Genomic DNA, 14,877 nt, shown 5'->3' on the forward strand with positions numbered 1-14,877 from the left:
AATTCAGTCCCAATTCATTACAATGGTGGGGGTGGAGCAGTGCGGGGCGCTTCCTGCTCCGTTCTGTTGTTGTGGTCGGCACTTATGTTTGAACACTATGACAAGCAATTACAACGTTTTAAAGTGGATTTTCATGACAAGCAACTCAGTGGTCAAACACGGCAGTGAAACCTGAAACACCATACTTTAATCCCACCATTAAAACTGTTACGGAATATTTTTGAGTGGTGCAACCACTCCAAGGAACAGCTTTGTCCGTGTCCGCCTATGCGTGCGCCTATGTGGCCATGAGCACCAGTATATGACTATAGGGTACCAGTAGGGGCGCTGTTGTGCCAGAGAGAGAGAGAGAGATAGTATTAGTGCTGCACTGTTGCCTGCTAATGAGAGAGAGAGAGGAGAGAGGGGAGTTGCACCACTCAGTTCACACAGGTGTGATTTTTAAATAATACCCACGTTTTTCACAGATTTTGCACGCCTTTTTTTTTGTTTTGTGAAAGGTTATGATGAAATATTAAAGAAGAGTACGTCACATTGCCATGTATTGCTGTACTTCAATATTATTTTTTATGGGATATTTTACATAGGGTAAAATATACCTGAGTTTAGTGATGATTTGACAAGAAGGATGTTTAGTGTTCAACTATGTGCATGTTTTCTAATTTTTCCCATTTCCCTTGTGCCCTGAGAGCAGACTTCCAGAGAACAGCAGCTGCTTAGGCACCATCTACACGCAGTGTACCATGACGAGTACCAGGGACCTGGTCAGGACCAGTACCAGGGACCTGGGTTCCCACTGCACGCCACCTCCAACCAGAGGCCCAAGTCTGTAGCTGTGCCTGGCATGACCACCTCATCCTCTCTGTTCGGCTACCTTCAGGAGCCGCAGGTCAGAAAATTATCTTTATTTTAGATTCTACTAAACATACATTAACCAGCTAAGCCCTAGAACTTAAGCTATTTGAAAATAGCCAATCTACAAGCTCACAACGAGTCACTTTGCGCCGCATTGTGAGCTTGTAGATCTGCTATTTTCAAAAGGTTTTTATACATTTTGAAAACCTGATGAGTACTTTAACTTTTGGTACTATGTAATACTAAGTATATTTTGATGCCGATACCTTTGTACTTTCACTAAAGTAAATATTTTATACCGGACTTTTACTTGTAACAGAGTATTTCTACATTGTGGTTTTTGATACTTTTGAATGAATGAATTAAGATATCAGAGTAGAGGTTTTCCCACTGCTGAATATCACCCTTTATTGATTACGATGTGTTGACCACCTGTTCTAGGGTCCAGTGATGTCCATCTCACCTCAGGCCACCTACCTGTCGAAGATCATCCCCAACGCTGTCCTGCCGGCCTCCGTTGACGTCATCCAGATTGACCGAAGCAGCCGTGCCCGCGGAGGCAACGGCAACCACGGCGGGAGTGTCCGCACCGTGAGCAAAAGCAGCCTGGCGTCTGTGGGCTCGTCAGCCAGCTCTGTGTCCTCGAGGAGATCGGAGGGAGACGGTTCCAATGCCGAGCATTCCCTCGACTCCGCAGCGATGCAAACAAAATCTCCGGGCTCTAACTGGAGTCCATCGCATTCTACTGAGACCATTACGTCCAACCCCTCCGTAACCTCCTCAAATCGGAGATTGGACGTCTGTAGCCAACAGGCGGCGGACCTCGCTGGGCTGGGGAGCCAACCAAAGCGGCATGCCGGGCACCAGGACCATGTGCGTTCCAGGAGCCCCAGCGTTATGAGTGCAAATTCCAGTAAGGCCCCCGGCTCTGATTCGGGATCGGTCTCTGCCGGGGAAGTGAGCAGTAGTGGGCAGGAGAGTGTTAGAAACAGTCAGTCCTTCACCCGTAGTCTGTCTGTTATGAAGACCAAGTTACCCCCGGCACCTCCGCGGAGAACCAACTCTCTGCATCACAACAAGATAAGGACGGACTCCAGCGGTCTGGCAGATCCCGGTGACTCTGTATCTGGAGAGGAGAAAGCGGCCACGAATCGTGGTTTGGCAAAGGATGAGGCTAGCATGGTTGCTGTGGATATCGGTAAGACTCCCGCATGTTCAGCCTCCTCCAGCCCTATCATCCCCATGCAGGTCACCTCTGGTGGGACCGGTGGTCCGGAGCTTCACCCGGAATCCACTTGTTCTTCTCCACAGAAAACCCCATCGGAGGAAGGGAAATTTGACAGGACCATGTCCCCCTCCAGCGGCTACTCCAGTCAGAGTGGCACGCCGACCCTCTCTCCCAAAGGGATCTGCCCCGCCTCCCCCGACAAACAGAAGAAGAAACCCGTGAAACCGGAGAGATCCGGTTCCAGGGCCTCATCCTCGGCGGCGTCCCCGTCATCCTCTCTTACCTCGTTGTCATCGTCTACTTCTGAGCCTCTCAACCCAGAGGTCCTGGCCAATAATAGCCCCAGTCCACTTCAGCAACCTTCTGTTTCTGAAATAGAAAAGGTCAATTCTGTTCCACCTGCAACCACGGCTGTCAGAGAGTTGTTCAACATTCCGCCGCCTCCCAAGGTCAAAGCACCGTGCCCTCCCCCTCCGGAAACCTGGGCTCACAGCCGGCGTACCTTTGAGCTTCTCTGTGGACCTTGTCCTCGACAGACCCAGTCACAGAAACCACTGCAGTTGAAGGAGGGTGCGGTTAAAAAGACAGTAGCTCAGACTGGAGCCAGCAGAGAGCCACAAGGTTTGGATGAAAATCAAACATCCTTGGAGGAACCCACATTGCCATTGCCGGAAAGCGAAGAAAGCGTATTTCAAGACAAACCTGAGAAAGTGTTAGCAACAGTTACAGAAGGTGTCTCCCTGGAGGTCGACAGTATGATAAGTCCAGGTACAGAGCACGAAAGTCTGTCCGTCGCAGACAAGACTGAAGCAAGTATGGAAGTTCAGACACAGGAGCAGCCGAGTCAAAGGCCACTGGACAACGGCATAGAGAGTGGACAGACAAAGCCAAAGAAAGAGCCCCCTCCAGTTATGAAAAAGCCTGTGTCTGTGAGTCTTAGGGAGGAATCAGTGTCAGGGACATCAGTAGAGGGACAGCAACACACAACATTTGACAGCGTCACAATAGAAGTCCACTTGCCTGCTGAGAATGACACATCTTCAACGCAGGCAGAGGTCAAGGGGTTAGTTGATCAAGGCGAGTTTGAGATGAACGGTGAGGTCGCGCCAGAACCACCCACACCCGATACAGCCATGCATACGCTTTCCGTAGATAGCCCCAAAGTCAAAAAGGTCTCGCCTCCACCTTCCCCTCCTCCAGCCTACCAACCCACACCTCCTCCCACCAGAAAGACACCTCCCTCGTCGGTATCCACCCCTCCACCCGAGGAATTAGAAGGGGTACAAGAGGAGGAGACTCACGTCCTGGAGTCTTCCTGGCCACCTCCACCGCCTCCGTTAGAAGGGGACCCTGTGTTTGATGGTGTGGAGGAGTTGGACTTCCCTCCACCACCTCCTCCCCTGGCAGACAGTCTGCCAGATGTTGTGGACAGCTGCGTTGCTGAGATGGATGTTCCCTGCAGGTCCCCTGTGGCTCCAGAGGAAGCTGGCGTGACAGTGGAAGATGCTAAAGAAACTGGGAAATCTGTCGATGCCAAAGAAAGCACGGATTTGCCCTCCGTCGTGGCTCAGACTATTATGGAAGATATAACAGGAGACGCTGTTACACAAGGCTTCGCAGTTGAAACTGTGGACGAGCAAGCCTCATACGAACCAGTAATGACGGATTTGACGCAGTCAGATGATGTCTCACCGGCACCGTCGGAGACCCCACCTTTGCCGACTACAGCGCCACTATCAAATTCTCCCCTAGCTCCACCCACCAGTGTTCCCCCACCTCCCCCACTGCGAACGGAAGATGAAATGCCCCCCGATCCCCCTGTCAGTGCCTCACTTCCACCTCCGGTCAGTGTTGCTCTAACACACACTCTTCCGAATGAGAACCATACCTGTAGCAGTATCAGTTTCAGGAGGCAGCCCAGTCTAGCAAACCGAGAAAGCAGGAGTAAAGAGCTCCTGTCACGACATAAAACTACACCTCCCAAGGAAGACGCAAATATACCCCTTGTCACCCCTTCCTTGCTCCAGATGGTTCGTCTCAGATCGGTCATGGCCGAAGATCCGGTGAATGCACCATCAGAGGAGAGCAGGTCGACCGAAGGAGCGACCCCAACTCAGGAGAGTTGTCCAGTATCCACACCGGGGTCCCAAGGCACTCCGCAGAAGCCCATCCGCAAGTCTCTGTCGCAGAAATCCACATCTCCGGCAGGGAAAGCGTCTTCTGTGACGTTGAACGCCCCTTCCATGCGCTTACAGGAGGCCATCCGTATGAAAACTGCAGCTATGTCTTCAAGAGATGGCCTTCCATCCCGGATAGGCCTGAGACCTTCCATCAGCAGCAGCGGTGCCTGTGAATCAGGGTTTCCTTATCCCAGGTCACTCGAAGGGGGCGATGTGCACAAGTCTCCGGCCTCCACCGCCAGCTTTATCTTCTCCAGGAGCACAAAAAAGGTTGTCGTAGAAACGCCTGCTGCTTCCTCCCCGGAAGCTCAGGCAAGTCTCAAACAAAGTTTGGCTGCTGAACTCATGCTGGTTTCAGACCAATCAAAGGCCTCCCATGTATGCAGTGATGGGGCGAAATCCGATAAAGTGCCGCCACCTGTAGCGAAGAAACCACTCCATGGAAGTGCCAGTCCTTCACACAAGCCTCCCGTTTGTCATCCGAAGACACAGCTGGGCACGGAGGTTAATGGGGCAGCGCAGCCTGGGACGACACCAAACGAGCTAGAAACCACAAGTAAGCACACAAACTTGCAAAGATGTACTGTAGCCTATTCACAATTACAGTAAGCAAGAACAAAAACATGGTAATACATACATAAAAATAGTCATATTCATGAATCATGCATAAGCTAAGAACCTAAGTGGAATATCTATATATAATGAAACTATGCATACATACTATATAGTGCTATGTCTACATAAAATGCTATCTAAGTTACTGTACATAAGTTGATCCTTTGCATACGCCTGTAAGGTCGTTGGGGCTAGGGCAAGTTCTATGGCAAGTGCTACGGGCTAAGATGGAGTCTGAAGAGGTGGGTGTCAACAATAGATCAATAGCAATGATGACTCAGGTCTTGTCATGAAAAGACAGAATGCAAATACCAGCATTACGCTGATTCTGAGAAGCTAAGCAGTTAAGCCCTATAGAACGTGCTCTGGTTACTAACAAGAGAAAGCGACGCACAAACAACACCACACACTGCTTGCTTTCCTGTCAAATTAATGTGCAAGCATGTGCTTCAAGCTGCCTTAATGTAAAGCTCATGATCATGGCTTACCAGCTGAATTAGGCCAGGGAACTGAAAACCCCTTAATGTAACTGTATTTTAGTTTAATTTATTCGCACAATAAAAACAGCACAAAAAGGTAACATCATTCAAAGAGAAAAATAAGTGCAGGTGAGAAATGAAACCCATAAAGGGCTTATGGTTCTCACCTAAAATAATAAACAAATGGTAAGTTAGACAAAGTAATAAAACATATGGTATGAAACAAACAACAAATGTGTGGGTGTGTGAGTCTGTGCATGAGTGTAAGTGTAAGTGTGTCTGTGTATGTGTATGCAGAATAATTAAGGCTACATTACATGGCAGAAGCAGTGAAGAGGCTTGATTCATAAGGCTGGCCCTCAATCTACAGTATGTTTAAAGTTACAGAATGAAGATGAGGAGTTGGAAATATCATGTATGTGTGTATGTAAAGTAAAGAACCTATGTCTTTAATGGAGAACTGGTACGTATTCTGTTAATAATACCTTGACTTATGGCATTTCTTGTCTTTTTGTCTTGTCTCCAGCTATAACAGTGACACCAGACACAATTGAAACGCTTTTTTGAAGAAAAAAACTACTTTGTGTCAACTAAAGAAAGTGGACTCATGCCGGATTTGAACAAAGCAAAGGACTACAGTACAAGCACGTGAATGAGAAATAACAGCAGGGGCCAAGGAGTCTAAACAATGAGTGACATTTAACTCAACTGAGTTTTCTTGTGTGCAACGTTTTCTCTAAAAGCCTTAGCCTATAATGGCCTTCCTACATATTTATGCAAAAAAATAATGTGTTGGTCCCCGTTTCTTATGATAGCTTTATTCTGGAGTATTTTTCTAAACTTTCGAGTGTCTTTCTGCTCCAACTAGGGCCCTCAGGATGGAATGGTGCAAGTTGGTTGAAGGCTGTGTTATGTTTTGGCTTGTATTGGGAAAGAGCTCCTCCAGGAGGCTGAATTTGGTAGTGGTCACTCCAGCTCCAAAGTGTTTGGACAAAACATTTCGGAACAGAGCCTATCGTCTAATGAGGTTATATTTTCAACGTATTTTCTTTGTTGTAACGGCATAGGTGGTTCTTATATGGATTTGCGCCATCTTCATCGTGAAAGGCTCACGGTTGTATCCACCACAAGCATCCTCATCTAATGAGATGACATTCAGAGAATTTCAGACTGACATGATGGTATATCATTTTTTGCTTATGGATCAAACTACAAAAACAATGATGCAAAATGTAAATCTTGCTTCTGAGAGTCTGGATAGAGGGATCCAGGATAGTGCTTGAGAAAAAGGGATGCTGCACATTTTAGTCAACGGTAAAGAAGAAAAGCACTTTTGTAAAGCAATAGTAGAAAAACAGTTTATGGCTTTAAACACAGCATTTCAAAAACAAAACATAAATAAATCTTTAAATACATGAATTAATAGCATCTACACACAATTTGCACAATCTATTGTTTTGGATGTAATAGGTTAATCCAACACATCTGAAATATTTCTGCTAAGACCACACTAACATTACCCTATTTATTTATGTTTGATTGTTTCTACTGTTAGCATAGTCTTATCACCTTTCCCTAACAAATAGAATATTTGAAGAAAGGCTTCCAATGACAAATTATTTTCTTCTGGAAACCACTCGTGGGGGATGTAAAGATTAACCCTACCTACATGATTGATACACTGGAATACACTTAACGAGAGGTCTTGATGTTTTCTCAATAAAGTGAAATCGTCAGCCTCTCTTTGCATTTGTAATTTTTTTGCTAAAAGCCTGTTTGGTACCTTGCCTGTCACTATTTGCACAAACTGCCCTTACCCAGCAAATTTATTAGTGAGTTATTTTGAGGCTCTTCTGAGAGTTTTGAAAAAGGTATACCTTTTGGTGATTATGACTTAAGAATTATGTACAGTTATTACTTCTATAAATAAATTCAAAGTGTATTAAATGTGTCTAATTCTTTGCACAAGTTTGTTCTTCATAGATGTTCCACAAATGGCCTTCTCGTTTCCATAAAGGACAGGCACGGCGACTCGTCAGGTAAGATTTGCGGTTAACTCCGCCCACGTATGAATACACTGGGTGGTGGTCTGGTCGGGTGGTCCATGTTGCACTGTCCATCGCCTAACGTGATGCTCGGCACGCGCCTACCCCAAACAACAGACATGCAAGCCATCTATCCACAGATAAATCCGTCGTAGTGTGTGCGCTCAGTTCAGAACTGTCAATGTTGTTGTGCACCGTTTCCTTATATCTGTCGCCATAGTGACAATGAGGCTGGAAAATGGCGACCGGAAGTAGCTCGTTCTGAGCGAGCCTCCACTCTGTGCCTGTCCTTTATTGTTAAACCACATGAACCCTAGTGTTCTATTCTGGGGGTGAACATTCAGCAATAACAGATCTACAAGCTCACAACACATCACAAAGTGGCATGTGAGCTGGTAGATCGACAGTGGTTCCCAAAGTGGGGTCCGGGTCCTTGGGGGAGTTCCAGGGGTCCCCAGCTAAATGATGGTTTGGAACCAAATGGAACCTTGTGGGTCTGTAACTCTGAGAGTGTAAACAAATGGATCCATTTGGGTCCATTTGGTTCCATTTGTACACTCTAAATTAATTATTGATTTTATTACAATATAAATTGGGGGTCCCAAAGGGAGGCCATTAGAAAGGCCATTAAATGGGGGTCCGTATATCGAATCACTAATGCATGTCAAACTGGGGGTCCTTTAAATTCAACGGGTTGAGAATCTCTGCTAGAGCCGTAAAAATCTTCTCTTACGGGGGTCCCTCCTGGCATACCTTTTTAAATGGGGGTCCGCAGGCTAATTAGTGTCAATTTGGGGGTCCAAAGTTTGGGAACCACTGGTGTAGCAAAATTGTTTCTCGAATCTCAACCTTTCCATCTTCCATGCTTCTGTGGCATTTAGTGTCAGTGGTTGGTCAATTAGTGGTTGGTTGGTAAGCACATTTGTGGTTCAAGTCTAGCCTAAAATTTTGACTCTCGTAGATGTATGACAAGACCACCATTTTCACATGGTTCAAATTCCTCAAATCAAACTGAAAGCAGGAAGAGAAAAACACTAACCCCAAATAAAGGTTAAATCAAGTGCCTCAATAAAATAAAACTGGCTAATTATATGAAACAATGGGAGAAAAACCTATAAGTTAACAGGTCATCACAAAACAAATGCTTGCACTGTTTGCAGTCTTCGTAGTGCTACTCCAAATCTTCCAGCAGGTGGCAGCAAAACCGTAAAAATAGGACGTCTAAGCAAAGTAAGCATGTTTCTGCCCAAATTGGTTCAGGTTGAGCTGCTGAGCAGGTGCTGATTACAGTGATGATCAAACACCAATCAAGCAAATGTTTGGTCGTTTTTTGGGCCACCACAATGCTTTTCCAATGGGAGTCACATGGTTTGACCAAACATTTTTGTTTGATGAGGGGAGAGGAGCAGAACACCACCAGCATTCAGCAATCAAACAAAAATGTTTGGTCAAACCATGTGACTCCCATTGGAAAAGCATTGTGGTGGCCCAAAAGAATGACCAAACATGTGCTTGATTGGTGTTTGGTAGGTGTGAATGAGGCCTCATAGGTAGGCTGCAATAATTAGGCCACATTTAATTAAACTTAATTAACTTTAACATATAATCAAATTAATGATTTATGTAATTAATTTGGACTTAAAGCCTAAATTAATTACAAATAAATGGTGGTCATTCTGAACGAGTGTGAAGGCAGGGTGTGAAGATACAGTTTAGATCCTAAATTCAATTGTGTCCTATAATTCAGAATGAGTGAGAAAATGATGCATTGTTGTTAGTGGTGTGGTCACTGTGGTGGACTGTGCACACATGGTCATGACTGTTCCTCTAGTCTATGGGTCTAAGGTCATGCAAAGTGCATACTCTGCACAAAGAAATAAACTTTATTTTGCAAACAAGGGCAGACATGCTTGGCTTATATAATGTCACTGCTGTAGGCAGCCTTCTATGCAGAGAGAAGACACACAGCCCAAGACTCCCCTTGCAAGTCTGTCTTTCTGCTGTGCTATCTCAAAGATCAATTTAAATAAAAACAGGTCGTGCACCCATTTACAAATTTTCAGTTATAGTTAGTCACTACTAGTCACTGCTTTATTGGGGCTAGTTAAACACAATTTTTTTCACCTATCATACCAATTTCTTGTAGTCTACAAGTTTACAACTGTATTAGGCCTTACCAATAATGAAATTCAAGAATTTAAACAGCTATTCTTAATAATAAACATTTTAAAGTTGTATAGGATACTGTTAGCTATATAGCAGTGAAGACAACAGGCCAAGTGACAGCTGTGGAAGTGAATGTGCACGAGCACGACTACACATGGTCGCAACCAGTGGTGGAAAAAGTACTCAAAGGTTTTACTTAAGTAAAAGTATAAATACTGCAATTTAGAACTACCCCGTTAAAGGTAAAAGTACGGAATTCAAAATGTACTATTGGCAACCAAAAGTAGAAAGTACTCATTATGCAGAAATGTCCCATTTCAACTTTTCAAATGTATAAAAGTCTTTTGAAAATTGCAGATCTACAAGCTCACAATGCGTCTCGATGTGACACATTGTGAGCTTGTAGATCGGCTATTTTCAAATGGCCAAAATATAGGGCTGAATGTGGTTAATGTATGTTTTGTAATAATAATCAAAATCTACAAAAAAAAAATAGTAACAAAAGTTTTCAAATAAATGTAGATGAGTAAAAGTAAACGTAGGCTACTAAATATTTTAAATACTCCAGTAACGTAAAAGTACCTCAAACTTTTACTAAAGTACTTAAGTAAAGTCCACTACTGGTCGCCGCCCTCATCAAGTCACCATTCGGCCCTTACCCCGAAATGAGCTTGACACCCTCGATATAAACCCTTTCATCTCTAACCAGTTTTGCATGCCTTTTTTTAGCCAAGATTTCAGGGAAAGGAATTAGTTCCGAACAGCAACCCGATGCCATTGTAAAAAAATTGCTACCAATTCTATTACTTTATAGCCTACAGAGAGAATGATGCAATCTGCTGGCTCCATGTGAGCAGACATAAATAAAAACAGAGCGCGCTGCACATTGCCTTTATACATACATACATAATAATAAATTATAGTTGAGCCAGATGGCAGTGAACTTGTGACCTACAGTTTCCGTTGACTGTCCCTGACCTGTCTATATTCTCCCAAGGACCAGAGGGTGGGTGGGTGGGTGGGTGTGTGTGTGTGTGTGTGTGTGTGTGTGTGTGTGTGTGTGTGTGTGTCACTCACACAGTCACACACGTCACAGTTTCCATTCTAAACATACTGTAAATAAACCCAGTCTACTTCTGAGAACCATAACCATACTCAGTCAGCTGTAGTGTTATTATTATTGTGACCACGTGCTCTCTTGTCCATGGGTTGTTGTAATGTAAGGCATCTCATGTAAGTCACACTGAGAAAGTGGACCACAGCACATACAAGAGCACATGACTTCCTCCTACTTACGATAATCACGTCACAATAATGATTTACTGTACTATGCTTCGGAGATTCAACGCCAAGGCTGTCAAAATGTCCCACATTAGAGAAACACTGACCGCAAAGAAATGACCTTACAGGCATATGCAAAGGCTCAATTTATGTAACTTAGATAGCATTTTATGTAGACATAGCACTATAATAGCATTATATGTAGACATAGCATTATAAAGTATATATGCATAGTTTCATTATCTAGATATTCCACTGTTACGTTCTTAGCTTACATATGATTCATGATAACTAATTTTTTGTATTGCCATGTTTTTGTTCTTGCTTAATGTAAATCGCTCTGCATTAAGAGTGTCTGCTAAATGCCTAAATTGTAATTATAAATGTCAATCTAGGTTTATAGGTTTGTACTTTGAGTACTGTCATATCATTTAATTTTTATGTTGACCTGTTTATGGTTATTGTTTTAGTGATGACTGATGATGAAAATACATAAGCCCATAAAACAAGGTTTGGAAGCCAAAATGGAACTCTCCGTCCAAACGCCACCTGGCTGGACTTTAACCGGCTTTCTCTCTCTCTCTCTCTCTTTCTCTCTCTCTCTCTCTCGTGTGTGTGTGTGTGTGTGTGTGTGTGTGTGTGTGTGTGTGTGTGTGTGTGTGTGTGTGTGTGTGTGTGTGTGTGTGTGTGTGTGTGTGTGTGTGTGTGTGTGTGTGTGTGTGTGTGTGTGTGTGTGTGTGTGTGTGTGTGTGTGTGTGTGTGTGTGTGTGTGTGTGTACACGTGTATGTGTGTACGTATATGCTATATCTGTCATGGAGTTGCCCTTTCCCCTTCTTTCTGCGTCCACACACAGTGTACGGTGTTTTCCCAGCAGTTCAAAGAGCAGAGTTTGTCTGGCCCATATACTGTAGACATACTATTGATTTGTACCGTCTATCTCAGTTCATCGTCAACATGTGGTTCACATGTGTGGTTCATGATGTAGTGGCAACCGTGACAACCTCAAACTGTGAACAAAGTTATTCCAAATCAGTGCATATGTGTAACTCAACATAAAAATGCAGTATCAGATCGGTCTCAAAATAATCCCAATTATTTAATCGGCTTTCACCAGCAAAATGAATGAATTAATTAAAAATGTAAAGAAATCGTCAATGAGTTCAATATAAATCAAAAGTGTCTAGTACCTATAGTCTAGATTTCTATAACAAAAGCCAAATCAAATATGATGTAAACTTTACATTTACGTTCAGTAGTCATTCAGTTGTGAAAACAGACTTAAAAAAGTGTATAGGCTATTTATTGATTAACTGAATACTTTATTAACAGGCTTTGGGCCAAGCCACTAGGGCCTAGGCTTGTTTCCATTGTGGTCCTCTGTATAATATCGGAATCGGTCATAGAATCAGTATCGGCAGACATGACCCTGCAAATAATCAGAGATCGTATAGCGGTAATAATTTCATAATTGTGCACCCCTAAGTATGACGGCACGTTCTTGTAGCCTACAGTGAGTATGTTATGACGATTACACAAAGTAAGCCTAGCTAGTACTAAACATCTGCAAAGACAAGTTATAGTCTCAGCGATTTGTGCAAACACTTTGGCTCAGTGTGCATTCCAGCCAGCCACATTGTGTGAGTTCATAGATGATAGTGCGTGATTCATGAATGTGTGTCAGGGCTGGTACAGATGTCACACAGACACAAGCCTTCTCATGATGCGTTTCTTTAAGACATGATAGGACAGGACCTAGTGTGTCCACAGTGGACTCTCTGAAACTAGGACAAACTGGTCACTGTAGTCATTTAAGCCACTACTTGAGGATGCAACACATAGCGACTGTACTTGTTATTTGTAGCCCCAGTGTATTAGCGTTATGATGGTCTTTTTTAATATTGCACATCTATATTTCACATTATTTATGTAAAATTGTGTTATTTTTTTTGGTACGTGTGATAATATTGTACTCGGGACGTCCTTGCAAAAGATCATGCTCTCAATGGTCTTCCCTGATTAAATAAAAGTACATTTAAAATAAACAGTCAGCACAAAGACTACATTTAATAATAATAAAATAATAGTAATAATAATGCATTTTATTTATAAAGCGCTTTACATTCTCACGAATCTCAAAGTGCTACAAAGATTAAAAGGCTAAGCATGGCAAAAAATAAAATACAATAAAAGAAGCATATTAAGCAACATCATAAGCATACGGAGCGTGATCAATAACATCCTGGGACCCAACATGTTTTCTTAAAAAGGTGGGTCTTTTTTTTTTTTATAAAGTATATTTATTGGTTTTTTAAAGACAAACAGACATTATACAACAAGAACATAATAACAAATAAAATAAAATAAAATAAAATAAAAACAGCTCAGGCACAACACTATTAAGATTGAATATACAAAGACATGACAAGGACAATGAACCCTAATGACAAGTGGCTTTTAAAAAGGTGGGTCTTTAATGAGTCTGTGGACAGTGGTGCTCTCAGGTGCATAGGGAGAGAGTTCCACAGACATGGGGCTGTGTGGCGGATCGAAGGCCCGGTCGCACAAGGTGCGGAGGTTGGTGTGGGGGACAGGGAGAAGATGGGTGTTTGTTGAAGGAGCGGAGGCTTCGAGTGGCGGGTTTAGGGGCGATGAGTTCTTTGAGATAGGGGGGGCATTTCCGTAGACGCACTGGTGTGTAAGAAGGGAGATCTTGTATTCAGTCCTGAAGACCAGTGGAGAGAACGGAGGGTGAGTGTATCATATTTTCTCACTCTCATCAGGATCCTAGCTGCGCTGTTTTGAATGTACTGGAGCCTCTGGAGGCTCCAGTACATCCGGTACAAAATCAGTGTGACATAGTATAGGCAGACAGAAAGAACATCACATACTGCAGGCGTGCTGGGTAAATTGAGACTGACTGAGGGTGTGTCACCTACAGGGGTGTGGTGTAGTTATCAGGAATGTTAAAGTATGACAAAGATGACAGCTATAGGGAACTATAGAAAAGTATATGCTCCTCGGAACGCCAGGTAGTAGAAGTCAATCGTAGGCAATCAGGATGCGTTCATGATCTGAGGCATTTTGTTCAAAACGGGTGACTCCCGCAAACCTCACATGACTATAGAGATAATGTGTACCGATTCGCATGTCTGTAAACGTGTTTTGAAAACAGCCTGAGCCCTGAGAGAGGAAATTACACGTGCAGGATGCTTATATGCTGTTGACGCTGTCTTATCGTCTCCTGTGGCTATATCTATTCCCTTGTTTGTGAAGGTCCAGTATTATGCGTGTGTGTGTGTGTGTGTGTGTGTGTGTGTGTGTGTGTGTGTGTGTGTGTGTGTGTGTGTGTGTGTACATTGTCTTCCTTTCTCTCTCACCCATCTACAGTTCTCTTTCCCTGTGGAGAGAACCCAGCTGCACCTCCCTGGAGCTTCTTAAATGTCTGCATCTCATCATGATATAGTCCCTGCATGAGGCCTGGACCTGATGACATTACAAACACGCCCTGTGATGTGTTTGATACATCTACGGCTCTACATGATGTCTCTTCAATTGTTATATCTTGCTTTTATGACTCCAAAGATTGCCTCATGCTTCACCTCACAGTGTACCTCGCCCTTCCTGCAGGCAGCGGTGGGAAAAGTACTCAAATGTTTTACTTAAGTAAAAGTATAAATACTTATAACTACTCTGTTACGTTACTGCTAAGTAAAAGTCCGGAATTCGAAACTTACTTGAGTAAAAGCATAAAAGTATTGGCATCAAAATGGACTTGAAGTACCAAAAGCACAAAGTAGGCTACTCATATGCAGAATGTCCCATTTTCAAGTTTTCAAATGTATCAAAATCTTTTGAAAATAGCTGATCTACAAGCTCACAATGCGTTGCATCGCGACGCATTGTGAGCTTGTAGCTCGGCTATCTTCAAATGGCCAAAATGTATATAGGGCTGATGTCGTTAATGTATGTTTTGCAATAATAATCCAAATCTACAAAGTAACTAGTGTCACTAAAGTTTTCAAATAAA

General features: G+C 43.3%; 1 protein-coding gene across 2 annotated transcripts in view; it reads left to right on the plus strand.

Moving 5' to 3' along the window:
* nhsl3 (NHS like 3) overlaps positions 1-7,304 on the plus strand; it is a 53,862-nt gene extending 46,558 nt beyond the window's left edge. For both annotated transcript variants that reach the window (XM_080787475.1, XM_080787476.1), the window contains 3 exons: positions 695-889; positions 1,297-4,819; positions 5,884-7,304. In XM_080787475.1, coding sequence (XP_080643601.1) covers positions 695-889; positions 1,297-4,819; positions 5,884-5,924 — 3,759 coding nt within the window. In that variant the 3' untranslated portion in view covers positions 5,925-7,304. The remainder of the gene's footprint in view (positions 1-694; positions 890-1,296; positions 4,820-5,883) is intronic.
* Positions 7,305-14,877: the final 7,573 nt, after the last annotated feature.

Source organism: Protomyctophum bolini, assembly GCF_963924005.1.
Source record: "Protomyctophum bolini genome assembly, chromosome: 17".
Classification (NCBI taxonomy): domain Eukaryota; kingdom Metazoa; phylum Chordata; class Actinopteri; order Myctophiformes; family Myctophidae; genus Protomyctophum; species Protomyctophum bolini.